The 26,454-nt window shown below is 37.0% G+C and overlaps 1 protein-coding gene and 1 pseudogene across 9 annotated transcripts in view; both read right to left on the reverse strand.

The window, feature by feature from the left end:
- NEO1 (neogenin 1) overlaps positions 1-26,454 on the reverse strand; it is a 242,707-nt gene that overhangs the window by 95,247 nt on the left and 121,006 nt on the right. For all 9 annotated transcript variants that reach the window (XM_043555065.1, XM_043555067.1, XM_043555066.1 and 6 more), the window contains exons 6-7: positions 15,479-15,633; positions 13,781-13,901 (exon numbers count right to left, since the gene is read on the reverse strand). In XM_043555065.1, the coding sequence (XP_043411000.1) occupies positions 13,781-13,901; positions 15,479-15,633 (276 nt within the window). The remainder of the gene's footprint in view (positions 1-13,780; positions 13,902-15,478; positions 15,634-26,454) is intronic.
- On the reverse strand, positions 6,440-10,137 carry LOC122468459 (annotated as a pseudogene).

The raw sequence follows: 26,454 nt of genomic DNA on the forward strand, positions 1-26,454 counted from the left end.
CTATATTTGTTTGAAATATCTATTTTAAACAAAAATATTCAAAATGCATCTTACAGTTAGTGCATATATTTCTGTAACAGCTGCATTTAACAGAATATTTGAGTGATAAGGAAGTCATATAATCTAAATCCTCCATTTTACAGAAAATTAAAATCAGAGAATTTCAGTACCTGATCCAATCATTCAGCAAGTTAATGGCAGACAAGAACCAGAACCAAGACATTGACATTAGATGCATTTTCAATCACAGTAAGTTCCTGGACATGGAATTCATGATTAAGAAGTCAAATTTCATCGTAGTTGTCTTGAGTTAAAACTTTTCTTAAATTTATAATTACTGCTACAAAAAGGTAAAATAACTGATTAGAATTTATCCTTTGATTAAAATCAACACCAACTATCACACATCCTAGCGCTTCAGATTTAAAATATTCCATTAATGACTAATGATTTCCTCCTACCTAGCCAACTTTTAATCATGCCAGGCCTTAGTCACTTATTCCAGAACTTCTATTATTCAGTATTTACCTTAGATACCACGTGGAATTTTTTGCAAATGTTTCTGTCACACACAAAAAAAGTGAAGTTCAGTATGTATCCTTATCTACCATGGCCATAATATCCTAGAAGTCGTTTAATGAACTGGTGAAGTATGAATTTCCTTTACTAAAAACAAGTTCATGTTACTCCCTTTTCACCAGCCCATCTTCCCTTACTGGAACTACAACTGACAATTATCAGACTTGATATGAATGAGTGTACAAAGAAAAACATTCTTGTGTTTTTAAATTTAAATCTTACAAGATAATTTTGGAATCTATTTTTAAATTCAAAGTGACAGGAAGAAAGGCTAATAAAAAGTTAATGGACAAAACACATTCTACTTAATTCTTACTATCTTAACTGCAATACTTCATAATGCCAATACTTAAAGTCATTCAGTAGACAATAAGACATAGAAAGTACTTTGGCACAAAATGACAGATAATATTAATTTAACTGGCAGCAAATAAAAATAATACTGCTGTAACTATTTTTAAAACTACAAGAGATTCTAAAATCAACAGTTGCTGTTCCTAGAAATGCATAAAGTAAATATTAAAAACAGCACGGGGGGTGGGGAGAGAAGAGAGGGAAATAAACCACAAGAGAATATTGAATGATAGAAAACAAACTGTGGGTTGATAGAGGGAGGTGGGAGGGGGATTGTCTAGATGGGTGATGGGTACTAAGAAGGGCACTGGTTGTGATGAGCACTGGGTATTGTATGTAAGTGATGAATCACTGAGTTCTACTCATGAAACCAATCTTGCACTGTATGTTAACCAAAAATTTTTAAAAAGTACTCCCAACACACATGAAATTAAATATTTTAAGAAAGCTATGCTTGGCATTGACTCATATTGTATGAGAAATAGAGTAGAATAATGACTACTAGGGACTGAAGGCAGGGGAAATAGGGAAATGTTGGTCAAAAGGTACCAACTTCCACTTACAAAGGAGTAAGATCTGGTGCTGTAATGTGCAGCACGGTGACTCTAATAAACAATACTGTTGTAGTGTTGAAAGTTGTAGGAGGGGTGAGCTCACCATGTTCTCACCAGAACAGTAACAAAATGGCGGTTATGTGAGGTAGAGAATGTGTTAACTAACCTTACTGTGCTAAACATTTTGCAACATGTACAAATTATCACATTATATACCTTAAATTTACACAACATTGAATGTTAATTATATCTCAATAAAGCTGGAGGAAAAAAAAGAAAGGTATGTTTCAAACATACTCATTCTCAAATTCTTTTTTTTTTTTTTTTAATTTTTTTTTCCACGTTTTTTATTTATTTTTGGGACAGAGAGAGACAGAGCATGAACGGGGGAGGGGCAGAGAGAGAGGGAGACACAGAATCGGAAACAGGCTCCAGGCTCCGAGCCATCAGCCCAGAGCCTGACGCGGGGCTCGAACTCACGGACCGCGAGATCGTGACCTGGCTGAAGTCGGACGCTCAACCGACTGCGCCACCCAGGCGCCCCTCATTCTCAAATTCTAATTCCCAATTAGAAATTCTATTTTCTAGTGTTGTTGCATACATGTTCCATATATTTTAATTATAATTACAAAGTTTCATTTAACATTCCAAGGTGATAATTAACTTAAACCCGAACCGTCCAAATTATATCGGAGGCCAACTGTGGGTACTCGAAACTACCTTCTTGCAACGAAGCACTAGCCAGCAGACAGTAGCCAGTGGGCAGTAGAAAATTCCCCCTACAAAAATAAGGCTCAGTCTCAAAGACACTCAAATACTTTCAATATTATTTTTAAACCTGATGCATGAAGGTAAACATCATCTTAAGATTCTTTCCACTTTCAATAATTTACTCCATGGGGTTTCTGGTATTTAAACGTCTCTCGGATGTTAGCCACAAAGATGTGCTAGCAAACTCTCTTGTAGTTGGTAGTTCTTCTGTTAACAGCTCCTCTCTGGAGTCCGTCACCATGACACATCGAGTTACACGCTACGTCTGACGTTCTTCTGTTACCCTTATATCCTTCACTCTCCTGCCCTTCTTCTGCCTTTCTCTACCTACCCCCACTTTTTTCATTTTAAAACTTTTAACTGAAACAGACTTCCAGTGGCCAGAAATAACTTAGGATCACAAAGTATCAGGGTTGAACGATTCCTCTCATTTGTGTCCATGTTCAGCAAACTTCTGTAAAGGGCTAGAATGAGTATTTCAGACGTGGTGGGATATGTGGTCTGTGTCTAAACTACTCATCTCTGCCATTGTAGTGTGAAAACAACTACAGACCAGACACAGACAATCAGTAAACAAGCGTGGCTGGGTCTCAAAGCTTTACTTACAAAAACAGGAGGTTGGATGGACTTGGCCTGTGGGCTGTTTGCCAACATCACTTTTGTCCACCCACCTTTGAATATCTCTACATCAATGTATCCCAAATTGTGCCCTTTAAGATATTAATGAGTGTACATAAAAAAAGACAAAAGCTCCATAGTCAAACAGATTTGGGAATGCTATATACTTGCATTCTATTTTACTCTTGGAGAGTCACAATGGTAATGAATGCAAAGGGAGAGGCTCCAAGCGGGCCAGTTTCGATCCTTCCTCCTCCAGGCTGCTCAGGCCTCTAGTACTTGTCCTACCAAATCAGGGGTAGCAGTGAGTCTACTGGAAATTGCTTTGTTCACTTCCTGCAATACAACCCAACTCTTATGAAGGGAAGTGTTTGTAATTCTATGATGTTTTTGGCAGAAAGTCCTCAAAATTATGTGTTTGGTGTATTTTCTAAATTTGAGCACTGAAAGATAGCTTTAGTATTAAGTTAAAAAAAATAAAACCTTTACTGATTATAGAAGGAATATATGGTTATTTCCGAAAACTGAAAAAATATTAGTATCCAAAGATAAGCACTGTTAACATTTTGGTATGGGAATGTCTCCATATGTGTATATAATTGTTTAACTAAATTCAGATTATTTGGTATACATAAATTTGTATTTTACTTCTCTACTTGACATTACATCTGGAGATTTTCCTGATGTCATTAAAGAGTGTTCAAAGACACGGTTTTTAATGGCCAAATAACCTTTCCATCACAATGTTGTACTATAATTATTTTAACTACTTCCTCTATTTTGGGACATGTAAGTCATTTCCTATTCTTTCTCTCTTTATCCCTATCTTTTTCTTTTTAAAATACAAATGCTGATATTAACAGTCTTTGTCCAAATCATTGATTTCTTCCTTAGGAAAAATCCTAAAAGGGGCGCACCTGGGTGGCTCAGTCAGTTAAGCGTCTGACTTTGGCTCGGGTCATGATCTCACTGTCTGTGAGTTCGAGTCCCACATCAGGCACTGTGCCAATAGCTCAGAGCCTGGAGCCTGCTTTGGATTCGGTTCTCCCTCTCTCTCTGCCCCTTCCCCGCTGGCACTCTGTCTCTGTCTCTGTCTCTCTCTCAAAAATAAAATAATTTTTAAAAAATCCTAAAAGAACAATTATTGGGTTGAGTCAGTAATGTTTAACATATAATTGTCAAAATGGTGTTAGTAAATGATGTAACAATTTATATTTTTGCTGAGTGAAAGCAAAGCACAACCCCTAATCACACACTAACCAACCATTATAAACTAATAATTCATTAGAAGATATAAAATCTTCATTAGGCAAAAATGACATCTCACTGACTTAATCTTGTATCTTTGATAGTGAAGTGGAACATACGTCGTGTTTAGAAATTATCTTTATCTTTGCTCTATTGTGAATTGTAAGCTTATGTTAGTTATTTGTGCGCATTCTTACATAGTCAGAATATTAAACTTCTTCCCTACCTTGTTTCTTCTTTAATTTAGTTATACTTTCTATGAAGAAGAATTGTTTTTACACCCTAAAATACCAAATTTCTATCTGTATTCTCTCTTACCTCTTTTATATGTAAAAGCAAATGGCAAGACTCTTCTGTCATCTTTCAACATTTTTATGGATTCAATTAAAAGTTTAACTCTCTCTATATTTTATTTTGACATTAAGATAAACACATAATGTAATTCTTTACAAAACACCAATTATCCACATATCAAGTAATGCAGGTTCTTTCAATCCACACTGATTTGTGATTTCACGTCTTCATACATTCAAATATAAAGTGCTATTTCTGCTATATAAATTTCTTTTTCTAGCTTCTTATAGGCCATATTTTTTAAATGATGTGTATAAGACTGAGATAAAAGAAGATTTTTATTTTCATTTTTTAAAAATGTTTATTTTTAAAGAGAGAGAGAGAGATGCGAAGGGGCAGAGAGAGGTAGACAGAGGATTTGAAGTGGACTCTGTGCTGATAGCACAGAGTCTGATGGGGAGCTTAAACTCACAAGCCGCGAGATCATGACCTGAGCCAAAGTTGGACACTTAACCAACTGAGCCACCTAGGCGCCCCAATAAATGCTATCTTTAAGTAGATAAAATAAGAGGCTGAGATGTAAGTCCACAGAAAATTGTGGTGATTTAAGGTAGAAACAAGAATGAATTTTTTTTTTTTTTAATTTTTTTTTTAACATTTATTTATTTTTTGAGACAGAGAGAGAGAGCATGAACAGGGGAGGGTCAGAGAAAGAGGGAGACACAGAATCCGAAACAGGCTCCAGGCTCTGAGCCATCAGCACAGAGCCCGACGCGGGGCTCGAACTCACGGACCGCGAGATCGTGACCTGGCTGAAGTCGGACGCTCAACCGACTGAGCCACCCAGGCGCCCCAAGAATGAATTTTTTGATTAAGAAAATAACACATGGCAAGAAACTTACCCAAAGATTATAGTGATGGTATCCATGCAGATCTTCAAGACAGTATGCAAAGATGAACTTTAGTTAACTAAGACAATAGTCTGAAGGCAAAAAAATATGACTAGACAATATATGATCCCTTAAAACTCCACTTACTAAAGAGAGAGGGAGTTTTAATTTACAATAGTGTGAAAGACTGCCACATAAAAGTTGGGGACAAAATATTCACTACATACAAGAAAATAAAATATTTAGCTGCCTTAATTTATAGCAAGAGTTTGATTAAAACTCTTAAAAAACCTAGCAAAACCAAGCCTGTTAAGTTCTTCCTCAACCTTTTTCCTGAGCTTCTGACATGAACCGCTCCTGATTCTAGACATTTTTAACTAGTTTTCTTCTATTCTAACCTAAACTCAACACTCCTAACCAAACTAGCTCTATTACCTTCCTTTTCAAATTGATTGGCATAAAGTTGTTTCTAATATTCCCTATGTCCTCTTAAAGTCTATAGGATTTGTAATGACATCCTCCTTTTCAATCCTGATACTGATATTTATTTGTTTTTCTTGATCAGTGTAAACATACTCCAATTAAATTTATTTTTTCAAAAAACTAGTTAGTAACTAGTTAGTAACTAGTTAGTAACTAGTAAACAGCTGTTAGTACTGTTTCTGTTTCATTTGTGTTCTTTATCATTTTCTTCTTCTGAATGCTTTAATTTGTTTTTAATCTAGCTTTTAAAAGCTTCCTTCAAAATGCCACGTTATCTGCATTCTACAAATTTTGATAAGGAGTATTTTCGTTTAGTTAAAAGTATCTTCTAATTCCTCGTGACTTGTTCTTTGACACATGGGTTATTTAGAAGGCTGTTTAATTCCCAAATATTTCTGAATTTTCTAGTCTCTGTTATTGAGTTTTGGTTTTAATGCCATTGAGGTCCAAGAATATACTTTGGATGATTTACATGCTGTTAAATGTTTTGAGACTGGTTTTAAGGCCTAAGCCATTTACATTTAATGCAATAATTGATACATAGATTTGAATCTACTATTGTGCTAGTTGTTTTTTATTTGTCCATTTGTTCTTTGTTCCCTTTTTCTCTTTTCCTTATTTTAGACTAATTTTTAAGATTCCATTCTATTTCCACTGTTTACTTATTAGCTAAATCTCCTTCTCTACTTTTTAGTAGTTTCCCTAAGTTTTAGGATATGCATTTTTAAATGATCACAGTCTACTTCATATATTAGAATTTGATATGTAATAAAGGGATCTTACAACAGTTTATTTTTAATCCTACTGTACTTTGCTCTGTTTTGTCATACATTTTAATTTTATAGGTTATAAACTATTTTTCTTTAGACCAGAGATCAGCAAACAAGGACCTGCCACCTCTTTTTGCAAATAAAGTTTTACTGAAAAGTCGAAGTTGATTTATATGGTTGATTTCATGCTACAAGGGCAGAACTGAGTAGCTCTGACAGATACTGGCCCATAAAATTTAAAACATTTATGGTCTAGACCTTTACTGAAATATCGGTGGTCCCTAGTTTAGATAGTCAGTTATTTCATTAACTGCTGAAAATAAGAAAGAATTTTATATTTACTTTTCTGTTTTTAAACCACTCTGGCCTGTTTTGTTTTTTTGTGAAGACCTGTAAGTTTCTGTCGGGTATCATACTACTTCTACCTAAAGAACTTTAACATTACTTGTAGCACAGGTCTGCGGACAGTACATTTTCTCAGCTTTTGTTCTGACATGTCTTTATTTCACTTTAATTTTTAGAAGATATTTTTTGTTGGGTATATTATTTGGGTTGACTTTCTTTCCTTATAGGACTTTAAAACTGCTCCACTGCCTTCTGGCTGGCACCATTTCTGGTAAAATGTCTGCTGTAATGTTTATTTTTGTTCCTCTATGTATTTTAATTGGCACTATATTTATTTTCTGTGTGCAATACAGATTTCCTTATACACCACGTAAAGAAAACCATCTCAAATATATCCCTGTTCTAAACCTATAATCCCCAACCACAGATGAACTGATCAAGGTGCTTCAGCATCGCCAGATTTACTCCCCTACAGGATATCCCTAGGGTTAGCTCTGCTTGGGTCCTCCTGTTCTGGCTCTTGCCTAACAATCACAGGTGAAACCAAGGGAAAGCCCAGAAGCATTATGAACCAGGCAGTCCTAAGAATCAATCAAGTAATATTCTTTTGGTGCAAAAGAATCCTCAGTCCAAATAGTGGATGCAAAGTCTATTCAGGCCATGTGTCTTTTTCAAAGATTTTATTAAAGGTCTTTACAGAGCAAACTCTAGATCCAGCTTCCAAGGAGACCCTGTTATGCTGTGGGTACTGGCTACAGCATGGCAGGTAGCTCTGGCTTCCCACTCTTACGTTCCAAGATGGGAGTGGTGGGCAATAACTCATCTTTGGGTTCCATAGTGCTCACATGATCAGGCAGGGTCTTTGTGGGGCCAGTCTTGCCATGTGAATCCCAGGGAAGCATGATCTTCATTTTGATGCCCAGCACACTCTGTCGGAGCAGTGCATGGCATACACCAAGCAGTGTCAATGTAGTAGTTAACAGGTTCCCCACTGTGAATCATCAAGCCATCTACAAACTTCAAGGATTTGGTCCTCTGTCTTCAGAGTTTCCCAGACACCACCTCACAGCCTCACAGCCTCACCTCACAGCCTCACTCTCCATGATGAACCACACACCATAAGCAGGCCCTCCGCACAGCAAGGCATCCTAGGAGTTTTGTAACACAGAGACTGCCTGGGCAATAGCATGCAGACCTTCAGTGGCCACCTTTTTAGCATAAAGCTCTACATTGCTCTCAGGGGAGCCAAACCTCTTCTGAACCACAGTGGTCAATTCCTGGATCCACCGGCCCTTCTCACCAAGAACATTCTGTGTCCTGGTGGCCAAGATAATGATTTCAGTCCTGGTTGGTGTAACTAAGACCTCACCTCTGGAGGAGCCATCTTCAGCCAGCTCCCAAGTGACAAACTTGTCGAATCCAGCTTTGAAGAGGCCAACGGCAACAACCTTCCTCTTCTTAGAAATTCGCACCATCTTGCCACTGCGTGCCACCGAAGGAAAAAGTCCTCTGTATCTTTTTATAACTTTCTGGCTGCCTTCAAGACTTCTTCATTATGTTTGGTCTTCAGTAATTTAACTATGATGCATATAGGTGTGTCTTCTTTTATTACTACTACTACCACTATTATTATCATCATTAGCTTGCGTGGGGCTATCTTAGCTTCTTCTTTGACCTGTGGTATGGTCTTGTTCATTTTTTTAATTCAAAAATTTTGGCCATTATCTATTCAAATATTTATTTTTTTCTGTTCTGTTCTTGTTCTCTTCTCTTTGTGAGGCTCCAATTTGTTAAACCATCTTATATTTTCCCATCTTAGATACTCTGTTCATTCTCTCTTTTTCTTTTATTTCAGTTTAAATAATTTATATTGAACTATCTTCAAGTTGATGGACTATTTTCTCAGCTGTCGTGAGCCCAATGATCACCCTGAGTAAATGCTTCATCTCTGATACTATTATTTTTAATAATTTCCCTTCCTCTGGTTATAGAACCCTTTCACTCTCTGGACAAATGCAAATATAGTATCTTCATGGTTTCCATCTTTCTGCCAAAATTCCTCCTCTGTTCAGTCATCTACGTTTTCTACTAACTCCTTTAATATACTAATAATAATTAGTTTAAAGTCCCTGTCTGATTGTTCCAATATCTGGGCCTCCTTAATTTGGTTCTGTTGAATGTTTATCTATCAACAAAGGACCAGTTTTCCCTTGCTCTGTTTATGTCCAATAATTTTTTATTGAATGCTGAGCAGAGACTGAGATAATTATTATTTGCACTTGGGACATGGCATATCTATTCTGTCAAGCCATTAATGTGGAGGAGTTAAATCAATTTAGATAGGAATTGAACTTGGTATAGATTTTACTATTGTTTTAGTTACCTTCAGCACACCATAGATTTCAAATTCTTCTAATGGTAGACTACCATTATCTTGTGCTTAAGAAGAGAGATGAAGGAGAGTTCTTCAATTTACCTGTTTTCCTCTCAGCTTTCAACTATTTCTACATAACTCTATGACACAGGGATCTCTATATTCTTGACCTTCCCCCAGCAGTAGAAAGCTTTTTTGTCTATTGCTTGGTGGTAGGGCAGGTAGGATTTTCAATTGTCCTTGGTCAGCCTCAGTATTAGGCAGGTCCTGCGCATCAGAGGGTTCCTCCCTCGGGAAGCAGAAGGGTTTGGCTTCTCATCTTCCCCTCATAAATTTATGAAATAAGGCTTTCGGCCCCTCCTGCACTGGTTTGAGGCTTAAAGGAGTTTGAGTAAATGAGAGTGGTTTTGTACCTATCTATCAGCAGCTACAGATTACCTCTTTTACCTCTTCACCACCAAAATGACTGTTCTTTTTTCTTTTTAACGTTTATTTATTTTTGAGAGAGACAGAGATAGGGTGTGCATCGGGGAGGGGCAGAGAGTGGAGGGAGACAGAATCTGAAGCAGGCTTGAGGCTCCAAGGTATCAGCACAGAGCCTGACATGGGGCTCAAACCCACAAACTTCAAGATCATGACCTGAGCCGAAGTTAGCTTAACCGACTGAGCCACCCAAGCGCCCCCAAAATGACTTTTCTCAAGTCTCTGACTTCCTCCAGTCTTCACAATGAGTATCTTGTGGAGTTCCAGGGATATGTATTTGCAAGCCTGTATGAACTTCCCTTTCATCTGGGGCCCTGAGGTATTCCAAACTAGTTCATGCTTAGTCTTTAACTATCACATAAAACTTTAGCTGATTTCTTCTTTTTTTTTTTTTTTCTTTAAAATTTTTTTTTTCAACGTTTATTTATTTTTTGGGACAGAGAGAGACAGAGCATGAACGGGGGAGGGGCAGAGAGAGAGGGAGACCCAGAATCGGAAACAGGCTCCAGGCTCTGAGCCATCAGCCCAGAGCCCGACGCGGGGCTTGAACTCATGGACCACGAGATCGTGACCTGGCTGAAGTCAGACGCTCAACCGACTGCGCCACCCAGGCGCCCCTAGCTGATTTCTTCTTATCCACTCTTACAGCAGCCAACTCTTTCGTGCTCTGCCAAAGGTGAAACAATTAATGACCCATTCCTTGGGGACAGGAGAGTGTTCAATTCTTTGGAATTTAATTTACTTAGCTGCTTTGCAAGCTCAGCTCTTTGATGGACTCAGAAAAATTATGATTTTGTAAATCATCCAGCTTTTTTATTGTAGGTGAGAGTGGGATGTTCTATGTCCACTATCTATACCTGAGTAGAAGTCCCCTTCCACTTCCGTCCACCTTCCTTTTCTATTGTGGAAAGGCATCACCACTCTTCTAGCCACCCAGAAAAAGCCCGGGAAGTATTTCTGACTTTTCTATAATAATGTTTAATATCCAATCAGCTGATAAAGTCTGGATTAAATAAATCACTAATATATCTATCTATCTATCTATCTATCTATCTATATTTTAACGTTTATTTATTTTTGAGACAGAGAGAGACAGAGCATGAACAGGGGAGGGCAGAGAGAGAGGGAGACACAGAATCTGAAACGGGCTCCAGGCTCTGAGCTGTCAGCACAGAGCCTGATGCGGGGCTCGAACTCACGGGACCGTGAGATCGTGACCTGAGCCGAAGTCAGACGCTTAACCGACTGAGCCACCCAGGCGCCCCATATATTTTTTATTAGGATCCTTTCTATTTTTCTAGTATAACTACTTACAATGGTCTTTTTATAACAATATTCCTTCGACTAGATGACCCCTTCAATCTGCCACCTATTTCTTTTCTTGGGTGTGTGGGATGGTTGTATTTTCATTTTTTGGCTTTTTACGTTTTTATTTTAATTCATTAGTTAGCACACAGTGTTATATTAATTTCAGATGGACTTCTTCTAAATAAACCTGACTGTATCATCAGACTGCCTAACTACAGTATTGTTTTGACTATTTACAATCAAGGCCATGATCAATCTGATCTTATTCTGTCTTTACAGGCTACCTTCCTACAGGTATAGGTATTCTACTCTATTTCCATACTGACCCAAGCCCTTTTTTTAACATTTGGAAATCTTATAATTCAAGGCCTATTACAAAGGGGACACTTTCCATGAAAAAACGTCCATGATCGCACAGACAGAATTCCTCTCTTCCAAACTATATGCTGCATTACTGCTTTATTTGTACTATAAAAATAACACTTATTATGGACTAGTATTAAATTGTACACATCTCTTACATCCTTTACAATATTATAAACTCCAGAGATCAGACCTTATAAACTGTTATATTCTCTTTTTAGCTTTTCCACATATTTATCTTGCAAATTAAAAAAGCAAAATTAATAACATGCCACTTCCTTCCTTATAATCCATGCATTCTTCATTCATCCCTGACAAGGCTACTAAAAAATTTTGCCAGCCTGGAAATGTTGTCTGGTTTTGAAATGTTGTCTCAAAAAGGAAAAAAACACACACTGCAACTATAATGATCATGTCACCCATTTTCAGAGGAAAACCCAATTAGGTTTAGCTTAGGGACCTCCTAGCAAAGCCAACCATCTTTACTATTAAATCTGTAATGGTGATCTCAAACACAAATATACTGAAATCTCTTTATTTATTAGTTCCACGTAAATCACCCCAAGAGACTCACAAATTTTACCAAGGGAAACCACTGCCGCTGATAAAAAGAAACAAGCCTATCTACCTTCGTGCCTGGTTTGGTAATCATACTCAGGCACTTTGCCAAGATGGAAAAGTGAGAAGTTTCTACTAAATCATTTTCAATGAATAGGGAAAGGTATAGTCACAAACAGATACAGGAAGAAAAAGAACAGTTCTAATATTTTATTCCTTTTTGTAACAGTACTCTTAAATACATTTTCGAGAAAGAGCATGTAAAAATCCTATATGCTATTTTAGTGAAAAGCCGGGGTAGGCACCATCTTTGCCACTTAGCTTTCCCAACGAGGCTATGTGGCTGGGGCCACACTGGAACCTGAACTTAATTTGACTCAGATACCAGATTACACGTCAAAAGCTTTATCTTCTCCATGTACTCTTGAGAACTGCACAAAATGAAAAATGCTCCTTGCTAAAACAAACAATACATCCAACAGGTATCCTTATCAATTTGACACAGAACTGTTATCCAACAATTCAACTTCTGGTAATTTAGTATGAGAAAATAATCATGTAAAGAAGCTCAGCACAGCACTGTTCATAATGGTAAAACATAAGAAACAATTTAAATATTAATAGGGAATCACTTATACAAAACAAAGTGCATACATACTGTTGAACAGTGGAAAATGTTGACATAGATCTATGTGTTTACTGACATGAGAAGATGTCCACAGCATGCTGTTCTAAGCAAATGTGTTATTCAACCACATACACATCTGTGCATGCTCATATGTAGTACTCCTAGAAGGCACGATATGGGGCATGTGCCATTACCAATTTATTGCCTCTCAACTCGGAAGTTCTACTTTATTGCCTGCTCTGCAAAAATGAAGCTGGCCCGTTTATCTACCTTTCCTCTGCAGCGGACATATGTTTTAAATTTTATCAGTATAGGGTGCTTCTCCCAACACTCCAACCCCTCAGGTGGTTTTGTAGCAGAAAGCCTTCAGGGAGACACCCCCTTGTGACTGGTCTTCTCTAGCACACTAGATACTGGGTTTTGAGCAGGGTTTGACAGCATAATAGCACAGCAATTACTCTGTTGTCCAGTGAGACATGGCCACACTCTCTCCAACATGGTCTGGATTTTAGTCCTGAGGGGTTGAACACTCTCTCAGACCTACAGGTTGTGGCTGCTCTTTATATCTGCCATTCTTATATTCACTAGAGTTCTCTTTACTTCTTGCTAGCCAACCCTTTGTTACTTTAATCCCATTATAGTTCATAGTTCTGTGTATTAACGATCATCTGTTCAAATTATTGTGTGGTTTCCCCATCGACTTTGACTGATATAGAGTAGGGGTTTTTTTCCCCCTTTTTACTTTTCAATGTTGTCTGATCTTATAATAAGCAATTTTTGTGCATGATAATCAGAAAAGGCAAGTTATTTTTATTTTGGAAAAATTTAATGTAAAATAAACATTACCTCAAGTGAAGTTTTTCTATTTTAATAGAGCAGAAATATATTTGTAAAATTAAAATAACTGAGATGTGAAGAACATTCATGTAAGTCTAATTTTACAGTTTTCCTTTTCAACATTCTCCAAAGTTGTGTTTCTAGGCCATTTTAAGCAACAGAAATTATTTAGACTGCTTTCTCTTCCTCTTAGCTATGCCATATACTGGCCTTTACAAACAGGATATTAATCATGGGGTATCCCAGAGTAATAGGTACTGTGACAGGTACTAGTTCCTCGACACAGTCAGCCTCTTTCATTTTACTATTTCAGCCCCTCTTACCATGTTCAAGGATTATCAGTTGGGCTCCAGCTTGTACATTTCCAACATCATTCTCAGCAATGCATTGGTAGAACCCTTCATCTGATTTCACCAGACCCAAAACTTGAAGATTATGTTCCTTCTGAGAAAGAAAAACATAAGCAAAATGTTATGATTGAACTGACGAACATTAGTTGAAAATCTCAAGAGGATGCTCTTTCAGGGGAGGAAGAACAAGTAAAATTGTATGATTCAGCTATCAAAATATCTGTCTATGTACCTGTTAACTGAATTTTATTGACAAGGTACTGATTTAACTGCCTAGAACAGGAAACACTGTAACTAACCAATTAAGAACTTAATCCTTATGGAAAGTAATACCTACAATGTTTGAAAACCTACATCTTTGTCTGGAAAAATACCTGACATACAATACCACGTGATCACAGCAAAAGTCTGAATTTATGAATTCAAGGCACTTTCTTAAAATTATCTCTAATATCATTAGTTGTAACAGATTAGACCACGATAAGTTAAGTGAGGCCACATATATACGGCTTCCCTTAAATTATAAAGTAATATAAATGTCAAATACTGTTGTTATTAATATGGTTTTAAGATTTTTAAGAATACTGTGAAAATGATAAAAGAGTAAAAAAAATGCCAATTTAGCTGTAACACACTGCTTTTTAATTAAACACTTGTGAATTACTTTTTATAACATACAAGATTATGCACTTCAAAATAGAAACTATATTCTTACTAAGAATGAATCACTAATGAGAGAAATTTATAATAAGACATTATTATATCATTAACAACCATAATTCTTATTATTTCTATGAATGTCATATATGTACCTTAAGATATGAATCCTTATTACCAAAACCTAGATATTTCTATTACTAGGATTAAAACAATGATAACAGTAGACAATATTTACTAAGCATTTAACCCTATATAAAAAACAAAAAACAATTAATGGCTCGGTATTCTTAAATAAATTTAATGCTATTTAATTCTTAAGGATTTTTTTTTATCTATTGTCACAACCCTGGGTCATACTTATTTTGAAGGGCCTAGAATCAGTATATATGAAGGACAGATGCTGCTCTTTGAATAGAGATATGAAGAGAGCAGGTGCACACACAGGATAATCATTACCAAGAAAATAGTGACAGCTGTCTTTAAAAGTGCTAGCATGTCTGAGTAGAAATACTAGACTGCTGATCAGATCTGGATCTTAGGCTTACTTCAACTACTGACATGCTATGCGATCCCATAAAAACTACCAAAACATGTCTAGGCTCAGCTTTCTTATCAGCCAGTGAAGAGATTACGTTCTGTAATATTTTTCTATCTTCATCTGCGGTACATAAACTGGCATGTGGAAGACAACAGATCTCTTAGCGACTGCATTTAAAGACACGCAAAGGGGCGCCTGAGTGACTCAGCTGGTTAAGCGTCCGACTCAGCTCAGGTCATGATCTTGTGATTCATGAGTTCAGGCCCCATGTCGGGCTCTGTGCTGACAGCTCAGAGCCTGGAGCCTGCTTCAGATTCTGTCTCTCCCTCTCTCTCTCCTCCCCCACTCAAGTTCTGTCTCTCTCTCTCTCTCTCTCTCTCTCTCTTTCAAAAATAAACAAACATTAAAAAAATTAAAAGAAAATAAAGACATGTAAAGGCTTCAGAGATAAGCGTCCTCTGAAAAATACTTACTACAATCTTAAAGTAATCACTTGGGATAACCACATCTCCATTCTTGACCCACTTCACGGTTGGAGTCGGTTTCCCAGTCACTTCACATTCGAATACGATATCCATGGACTCATGAGCATATATATTCGTCGGCTGTTTCAAGAATTCTGGTTGGACTTTAAAATAGAAAGGAAATTAGGATATTAATAAAAATAAATATAGCTAGCTATTCACATTTCAAATAATTTTTTTAAATCATAGAATTCACAGGATTTTTACTTATTATTTGAGGCTTTCACATAGTTTTATTAAAGCATGTAACATATATTCAAAACATTTGTTGGAACTCCATACATATCTTTACGAATTGTATTTTGGTACAATTAACTGGAAGGATAATTATAAAGATAATTTCTGAGATTCCTTGTTGATAAATATATATTAAGTGGACTATATTGAAGAAATTGATATGAATATTCTAAACTGTCTAAAAATGAGTATTAAAAGACTACTTCCCTAACATTTATGCCATTTCGGAAGAACCATAACCAAACTTTTTAAAAAACTGAGAAAACTAACATTATTTTTCTTGTCAGTCAGCTGAGTAAGTAACAACAACAACAAAAACAAACACCAAAAAACACAAAAAGGGAATACAAATGTCATATTAGAGGCCTTAAGTAGTTCACTCATGTAACATCCCTCATTAGTAACATCCCTCATTGCATGATATAGTTTTCAAGGTGGGAGAAAGAGTGGCAGGACCTTCGGCAGAAAAAGTCTGAACATTCCAGTATCTCTCTCTCCCTGCCCTAAAGTTGTAAATCACTGACTTACAAATAACAGAGGAAGACTGAATTAGAAGGATAAGAATAGATCATTTAGTCAACCTCCAGCCTAACGTTGTAATTTCCTATACAACATCCTTGACAAGGGGTCTCATTAATCCCTATTTCAAAATTTCAAATGATAAGCCTCCCTGTATCCGAAAGCAGCAAGTTCCACTGTAGGGTAATTCTACCAAATGAGCAACCATGACAACAGCAAGGGTTTGCTTTTGTTTTTGTTTTTAATGGTTGAGCTAAAATGTGCTTAGCCTGCTGGGATTTTGATTGGGATTGTTAAATTTGTGGCAATTTGACATCTTAACTATACTGAGTCTTCCTCTCCCTGAATTTGGTTTACCTCTCCATTTATTTAGTTCTATGGTTTCTCTCATCATTGTTTCCTAGTTTTCAGTATACAAATCTTGTTCATACTTTTTTTAGGTATTTCCCTAAGGATTCTGGTGCTACTTTTTTCATACTTAATTTTTTATTTAGTTTCCAATTGTTCACTGCTAATATGATTTACGTATATAACTTTTTATCCTATGCTCATGCTGAACTCACTCATTAGTTCTAGTAGCTTTTTATAGACAATTGGGGGATTATCTACATAAACAATCATGTTGTCTGTGAATAGAGACAGTTTTATTTCTTCTCTTCCAATCTGCTTTGGTCTTTTTTTTCATTTTCTTGCCTACTCCACTGGCTAGAGGGCTAGACTGGGGCAGGTCCTGGGAACAAATCCAGGGTTAATGAAGAGTAAGAGTAGAGTAGAGCAAGTAGGTAGAACCCCAGAAACTGGTAGGAGCCAAGGATGGAAAGAACACATGATCTTAAGAAGCAACTTCCTGCTCATCATCAGTCAGACCCATGGTACCCCAGCAGGTAACTTTCCACACACAAGCTCAGGTCTGTGGAATCTAGAAGATCTCCTGTGGACCAGCTTGGCCCATGGCTGTGTTCTCTGGCAGCAATTATACCCTCTCTGAGGTCTGAATTGCAACCTTAGACTGGGATGCCCTTTTCCAAGTTTGTTTGCTCCTTTTGCTCTAGAGGTAGTACCTGATCCTTCAGTATTCCTTAGAGTCCTTTGTCCTTTTTAGTAGTTAAAACATTTTTACTAGTTAATAATTCTTTATATTAATATTTCTTTGTTCAAATTCCTGGTGTGATTTTTGGCCCCTGACTGGACCCGGGCTAATACGCTAATGTAAGTCTCATACACGCTGCCAATATTTCTTCCCAATTTTTTCTTTTGTCTTTTAACTTAAGGCACCTGTTGTTCTACCAAAATTGTCAATTTGTATGTGGTAAAATTTATCAGTTCTCCCTTTTTTGGCATCTATATTTTGTTATTCTTGCTTCAAAGGGTTTCCCTGCCTCCATACTATAAAAATATTCACTTGCAATTTCTTCTAGTATGTCTGGGAAACAATCTGGACATCACCAAGTATCCAGCTTTACATTTTTCTAAATGGCAACCTCAGTAATCCCAATAACATTACATGATTTGAAATCATTTTTTGGTTTTAAACTTTAAAAAAAAATTTGTTTTGAGATAGAGAAAGAGAGAGAGAGAGAGAACGAGCAGGGGAGGGGTAGAGAGAAAGGGAGAGAGAATCCCAAGCAGGCTCCATGCTGGCAGCACAGAGCCCGATGTGGGGCTCAATCTCACAACCCTGAGATCATGACTGAAGCTGAAATCAAGAGTTTGACACTCAACTGACTAAGCCACCTACACACCCCAAAATCGTTTTAATATTAAAATCCTAAGTATTCTTGAGGGGCAGTTATTTCTGGATACTATGTGGTTTCCCTGATCTGTCTATTCCCACACTAGAACCAAAAACTTAATGACTGTAACTACACAATATTTTAAAATATTTATTTCCTCAAAACTTTCCTCATATTGTTAGTTTTTTGTTTTTTTTGTTTTGTTTTGTTTTGAATTCCAGATGAATTTAGACTCACCTTTGGTCAAGTTTATCTGCTCTTTCTCAAAGAAAGCATACAAACAAGAACAACCCAGAGTTTTCATTTTAGTGCAATAAATTTTAGATGCAGGAAAAAATAACGTATTTTCAATCCTAAGTGTTCCCTATTTAAGATCAGATGTTTAAGCTTATTTGAATATTATTCAATAATGATTTACTGTAAAGACACTGCAATGACTGAAGTCAAGAGATTTACACATGAGTTCTGGGTTTACCAGTAGACATTTTGTTGGCCATGGGTTTCACTCTGCTCCTATACTAAATAAGGAACTCAACTGGACTATTCCTAAATACACCAAGGTCTCTAACCAACTGCAACATCATGATTTTGGTTTATATATCTGATGTATGATAATAGCTAACATTCACGAGTACTTTCCACTTCTTATCATTATTTCCCACAACAACCCTACTATTTAGGTCCATTTTATAGACAAGGATACTAACACACCAAGAGGCTAAGTAGCTCCATCAGGTCACAAGGCTTAGTCGGTGACAGATCTGGATTTTGAACCTAAGCAGTCTGACTTTAAACCCTATGTTCTAACTTTTTACCTTAGAGAAAGTAATAATAAACCCCATGTACTGTCATATAGCTTCCACAATTATCAACCCACGGCCAGTGTATTCCATCATCTATATCCTAACCTACCCCATGTCTTTCCCCAGGTTACTCTGAAAGCAAATCCTGGGTATCACTTTATTATATGTAAGTATTTAAGTAAATTCCTCTATAAAACAAGAATTCCCATTTCTAAACAAAACTATAATACCATCATCAGGTTGGTATCTACAATTATTTCTCAATGTCATCAATTAGCCATCAATTAGTTAATTTTACTAGCTGGCCTACATTTAAAAAAATGATTTATTTGAATTGGACAAACAAGGTACATTCATTGGTATTAATCTGTTGCTTACATTTCTTTTAACCTACATGTTTCCTCTTTATCTCCTATCTTTGTTTGCAATTAATTTGCTGTAGAAATCATCTGCTCTATAAAGTTTCTTGCAGTCTGTCTTTTGCTGACTGCATGCCATGGTGGTATTTAAACATATTCATCCTGCATTTAGCAGTTAAATGTAGAAGCTTGACTGGAGTTAGGCTCCTTCTTATTTTTTCAAGTCTATTTCATAAATAGTGCCATGGTCCTTCGGTCAGGAGAGTTCATAACGTGTGACCATCTCTCTTTTTGTGATGTTAGCAGTCTTATATACTGTGAAATAATAATATTCTTATTCTGCATTCCTTCTATAAAAAAAAAAAATCCCCTCATCAATTATTTGGTTATCCTTAAATATACCTCTCAAAGAAAGAGCAGGATAAATGTTTGATTTCTTCCCTTATCAATTTTTCAAAATAATGGTCTGGCTCTCTAATATTCTCCCAACTGAAGGGAATCACTGAAGGGTTTTTTAAAAAGTACTCTTATGATTTCACGGATTAAAATAAATTTGATTTGTTTCAATCCATGCAAGTTATTATTCTTTTGATTCACAAACTATCCCCCTTTCTGACTACTGGAAGCCTGAGTCCACTGAAAGTTCCTGAGTCCTTTTTGACATGATCCTAGTGGTCTTTGGTATTTTCTGGTCACAGTTTTAGGCCCTATTTGTGGACAAAACTAGCAATTATATACTTTTTAAATATAAAATTGATCATGATTTCATTCTGTTCTCCAATTAAATTCAAAACCATAGGTTTTAACTAGATCATAATAATTTCACATATGTATTTCTTTTCTCATACTAAAAATCCATTCTCACTGACACCAACTCATATGTTTTATCTTACACTCAGTAGGCTCAGAATAATGATACCAATGTTTCCACCAACAGTATAATACCAGAAAGCAGCTCAAGATTTTTGTAGTTTTTTTTGTTCTCAGCATATATCCCATTAGATATATATGGTCCAGTTGGCATTTTACATTTATTTGTAATAATAACTTTCTTTTTTTTAAATGTTTATTTGAGAGAAAGAGAGAGAATGAATCCCAAGTGGTCTCCATGCTCTCAGTGAGTTTGTGGCTCAATCCCACAAACCTGTGAGGTCATGACCTAAACTGAGCCACCCAGGCACCCCTGTAATAATTTTTACTTGGAATTGTAACTTTCTGTGCGGCTACACTACCAACTAGATACACATTTGGAGTCACTTGTTTCATTCTACTTTCCCCTTTCTGAAATTACTTTGTAAAATCTACAAAAGGAAGGTATACTCAAGTCTTGCTTCTACCCCTGCTTTCTCCACCCTGTTCTCTCTCTTCCCCTATAGGTAGCCATTAAAAAAATTTTTTTTAAGGTTTAGCCTCCCATTTTAAAACTTATAAGCAAACACACACAATTTGTCCCCACCTCTCTTCTTTTTTTTTTTTTTTAATTTTTTTTTAACATTTATTTATTTTTGAGACAGAGAGAGACAGAGCATGAACGGGGGTAGGGCCAGAGAGAGAGGGAGACACAGAATCCGAAGCAGGCTCCAGGCTCCGAGCTGTCAGCACAGAGCCTGGTGCGGGGCTCGAACTCACGGACCGTGAGATCGTGACCTGAGCGAAGTCAGAAGCTCAACCGACTGAGCCACCCAGGCGCCCCACCCACCTCTCTTCTTTAGACTAAATAGTAATGAGGGAGTGGCTAAGGACAAAGTACAAGCTAGCAGACCAGCCCCTTCCCCCACGGTGGGATCCGTGTGATATTCCTCAGGCACTCCTTGTTGCCCAAGAACAAAGGAAAGGAAACAAAACAAATGGCCAACTGATAGAGATCACAGTCATACAGGACAGGAGTCTCCATCAGTTTGCAAATATCTTAGTAAATTACACGAAAAAGGCAATCTTATCAATAACCTGATCTCCAGAAACTGTAGACTCAGTTTCCTGGAACTCTAACATCACCCTTCCATAGTGATGTAGGGAACACAGGCAAGAAGGAAACAGCAGGTAAAATCAAATTCCCTTATAACCTGCAGCCCATTGACAAATACTTGAGGCAAATACAGAGTATAACATTTCTCCAGGAATCCTCTGCCGTCTCAATGTTAATGCCTTACTGGGGGGGGAAACAACCAGCTTGATAATAGCAATGCCTCAATTTTAAGAGTCCTCTTTAGCATGTCAATGTCCCTCTGGAGGCCTCCCATATGCCTTTACCTCCCCAACTCCACAGTATAAAACCAGCCATTCTTCACAACCACAGTGCAGCTCCTTCTGCCCACAGGTCCTGTCCCGGTGCTTTAATAAAATCACCTTTTTGCATCAAAGACGTCTTCAAGAATTCTTGGCCGTCAGCTCTGGACCACCCCATCGTCACCCCAAAACCTCATCAGTAACACACTGAACAATCTTTGTCTGCCTTTAAAGCCTGCAATCTTAACTACTAGGGTATCATGTTTCTGAGGAAATGATGTATTTCTTGAGTCTCAAGGACTGAGATTCCCCGTAAGGCAGAGTAAGTAATTCTGGAAAACACAGCAAAATCCTCTTCAAAAAATCCCACTTAATATGATTTTAGCATGCATTTTTAGTAAACAGACTTTCAAAGACTATTAGAAAAAAATTATCACAATGTTCAATTCATCATTTACTTTTTCCCTTTCATGAATTACAAAATATAGCCTTTAAAATGTGCTCTGGATTTTAACTTCTCTGTAGATAGTATTCACACCAATTAAACACAATGTAAGAGCAGATGTTTGTGGTTGGGAAGTTAAATTGATAACCAGAGAGCAAATGAGTCAATTACCATAAGAAAATAAGCGTCGTAATGGAAGATTATGCATTTTGTTACCAAAGAGATAATTAAGCTTCAAATTCTCTTTGACAGCTCCCTATCCCTTCTAATGCCATCATCATTACAAGAATAATTTTAATTGCTAAATGCACAAGTAGAATTTAATACTAAAACATATTATACTTGCAAAATTCTTTTGCTGGAAACATCACTTAATTCCATCACTGTTTTGCAACGTTGGAAATTACCACTCAATTCAAACAGAAAACAATGTAGGGCCAACAGCAATGTTTCAAGGTTACTTTATTATGCTCTTATTTGGAAGATTATAACAGTTTTCATTTACATTACCTCTGAATTGTTGGAATTTCTATTGTTGCATTTTAAAGGTTTAAGCATTGGAATTCCTAAAAAGCTCTTTAAGTAGAGAAATAAATCAATTCTGTCCATTTTACTTAAACTGCACACTTGCTGTTCTTAAGCTTCTTTTCAATTACTCACAAAATTACATGTAAGTCCTTAAAAAAAAAAAACAACAAAAAAACACAACAAATAAAACCCAAGCATTTTAACAGGCTTAAATTCCTTGAGGATGTCATTTGGCAATCTAATCGACAAGTCCGCTTTAAGTACTGTCTCAAATAACAAAGCAAAAATACATTAGAGCTCTCCAACATTTCTCAGAAATCCTCTCCTTCCGAAGAAAGTGAATAGGTTTTCCTTACTCTCCAGCAGGAAATTATAACTATGGAGCAACATTGTGACAAAGTTGCCATGTGACCTTCAAATTTTGTCTCCTTCCTTCCCCACACCTCCAGCTTCATCACATTTCATTAATTCTCCCCCTCAAGTTATCTAACAGGTACTCAGTTGTCCTTAGGATCTTAACTAAAAACATTTCCTGATCTACTTCTCCCCCAATTCTTGGCTATCACTGCCCTATATACCATTGAAAACCCAGCAGACCTATTTACCATTGGCTATCTTGGCTATCACTGGCCTATTTACCACTGAAAACCCAAACAGACGCTCAATGTCTATTTATCAGCATGAATGGTTATTTGAATTCTAAAACTTCCATTAATCAGCAGAAGATGCTCAGATGAGAATTTTTGTCAAGGATTCTCAAGTTTTTCACAGATTCAATACCATTGAACCAATTCAACAATACCATTGTTTCTCCAACAAGAGTTCATAAATTTATTCTTTGCTATCTGTGAATTTTCTGCATGAATTTTAAATGTTTATAATGTAAAAATTTAGTAAGCATGTTATTTCAGCACTCACATTCAGTTGGCTCTGTAATGGCAGAATTCAATCCCAATGCAATGTTACTCAAACATTGGGTCTTACGGTCCTTATACGTCTTAAAAACAATCATTGGGTCTTACGGTCCTTATACGTCTTAAACTTGAGAAACTGTGCTCTACAAGTAATTATTTTTTAAGAATTCTCAAAAATCTTTACTGAACATAAGCTCTCCTTCCTTCTTAAGACTGGGACATACTTAATCTTTGCATGGTGTCACAATATTGCCATGATGAACATCAGCTGTGTACCACACCCCAACAAAGAAGGTACGAGGGCCTCAAGGTTGATTACTTTTGCTTGGCACTATAAGTACATTAGATAGAAATGCTCCCTTAATAGCTGTACTCAATTTGTCAGTTCTCTGCTTTCAGCCTTGTAGCAGCATACAAATAACTTAGGATAAGGTTTCTCCAAGTGAGATCCACAGACTATTTGAAGAGTTACACAAAGTTCTGTATTGGGCCTGAGAAAAATACTGAGCGTTGGCCTCACACTACCACATACTTGAGAACTGCAAAAGATGAGGCCACAAAATCCACATTTTAACAAGCTCTCTGAAATTACTCTCAACCATGGTAAAGTGTGAGAACCCTGTGTTAGGGGTCAGTCACTCAAGGAGATAACTACATACATTATCACAATTTATATAGACAGAGAGCTCCCCAATTTTTGTGCCTGCTGGAACCATTGAATTCATTCATTTGCTCACTCATCAAACAAATATTCAATAAGCAACTACTGAGTTAAAAAAACATTTTAAAGGATGCTGTGAAGGAGAATGACGATAAAGACATGCTTAATAAGTGTTATATAGATGGGAGTTCAAATAGAGAGAGATATGACTACCGATGCAGTGAAGAATACATAAAAAATTGGTCCAGTGGTTACCTCTCAAGAGGATAACTGGGAAACTGGCGGACAGTGACTTGTTGCCATATACTCTTCCCCTTGATTTTTAAAACTGTGGTAAAATACACATTAAAGAAAATGTACAATCTAAACCATTTTAAAGTTTAAAAAATTTTTTTTAAATGTTTATCTTTATTTTTGAGACAGAGACAGAGCATGAGTGGGGGAGAGGCAGAGAGAGAGGGAGACACAGAATCCGAAGCAGGCTCCAGGCTCCGAGCTGTCAGCACAGAGCCCGATGCAGGGCTCGAACTTGTCAACTGCGAGATCATGACCTGAGCCGAAGTTGGACTCTCAACCGACTGAGCCACCCAGGCGCCCCCAATCTCATTTTTAAGTATCCAGTTCAGTGGTATTAAGTACAGTTACACTGCTGGGCAACCATCGGCATAATCCATCTCCAGAACTCTTTTCATCTTGTAAAACTGGAACTCTATACCCATTAAACAGTAACACCCCTTTCCTTCTCTCCCTACCAGCCACTGGCAACCACCCTTCCACTTTCTGTCTCTCTGCTTCTGACTACTCTAAGCACTTCGCATGAGTTGAATCATATTTTGTCTTAGCATACTGTCAACATGCATCCATGTCACAAAGCATGCGTCAGAACTTCCCTCCTTCACAAGGCTGAATAACATTCCATTGTATGTACATATCATGTTTTGCTTGTCCACTCATCTGCAACAACTGGGTTGCTTCTAACATTTTAGCTATCCTGAATAATGCTGCTACGAACACGAATGTACAGTTAACCCGGGAGACCGTGCTTTCAATTCTTTTTGAATATATATCCAAAAGTGGAACTGATGGATCATATGGTAATTCTATTTTTAACTTATTGAGGAACCACCATACTGTTCTTGACAATGGCTACACATTCCCATTAATCGTAGAGAAGAGTTCCAATCAATTTCTCCACATCCTGGCCTATACTTGTTATTTTCTGTTTTGATTTGTTTTGTTTTGAGAGTAGCCATCCTAATTGGTGTGAGGTGCTATTTTATTGCACCATATACGTTTTTGAACCATTTGACTTTTTCTAGGTTCATAGACTATTTAAGAAAATTTTACTGACTACTGGTTTGGATTTGTCTGTTCCCCCCTTCTCCCTATTCTTTCAGCTAGTTCTATCTGCTGGGAGTGTCTTTGTTTTCTCCTTCTCTCTACTTTCCTCATTTTCTAATTTTAGAAGCTGAATAAGTAGTCAATATAGAAGGAGTAAACAAACAAAAAAAAAGAAACAGAGAACAGAAAACAAAAAATCCTTCTCTATACCAAGCCCCAAACTACCTGTCAATTATCATATCTTCCCCAGAGATAAACACTATTTTTGGTGGGTAAGCTTCCCAAACTTTTTTCTATGTATTCCAAACACATCTCCCTCCCTCACTCCCTCCCTCCCCCCCCCTCTCTCTCTCTCTCTCTCTCTCTCTCTCTCACACACACACACACACACACACACACACACACACACACACTTTAAAATATAGAATGGATCAGCCAATAAATACCTCTTTGGCAACCTGGGTTTCTCTCACTTATCAGTTTATATGACCATCTCTTTTTTGACAGCAGCACAGTGGTCCACAGTCTGACTACACCATAATTTATTTTACCAGTAATGCTTTAATACACATCCTTATACACAGATCTTTGCACACATGTCAAAGAGTTTCAAAAGACTAGATTCCTAAAAGGAATAACTAGGTCATGGTGTTTTCCTATTTAAAGACTTTATACATATTACCAATGGCTGTATCAGCTTTATACTCCTGTCAGAGAATCACTATCAATGAGACTATTCAACACGTTCCTGGAAGTTCTAATAATGTAATAAAATAAGAAAAAGAAAAGAAATATAAATATAGGGGTGGGGTTGGAAAAATCTCTCCCTGCCACTCCCCTCTCCCCAGTACACCATGGCAATGACTGTCTATTTAGAACATTCAAGAAAATCCCTCTCATGGAGAAATTTCAATGTGCATTGCTGTACTATTTGGGGGGGGGGGCAGGACAATAATGTAATCAAGTGGATGATAATTAAACTATGGCACATCTAGTTAAAGTACATTACAGTCTTCCTACTCAAAGTATAAGGAACATCAGCATTGGCATCATTTGGGAGTTTATTAGAAACACAGCCTCCAGGGGCGCTGGGGTGGCTCAGTCAGTTGAGCATCTGACTTCGGCTCAGGTCATGATCTCATGGTCCGTGAGTTCGAGC

Source organism: Prionailurus bengalensis, chromosome B3 (genome assembly GCF_016509475.1).
Source record: "Prionailurus bengalensis isolate Pbe53 chromosome B3, Fcat_Pben_1.1_paternal_pri, whole genome shotgun sequence".
NCBI classification, from domain to species: domain Eukaryota; kingdom Metazoa; phylum Chordata; class Mammalia; order Carnivora; family Felidae; genus Prionailurus; species Prionailurus bengalensis.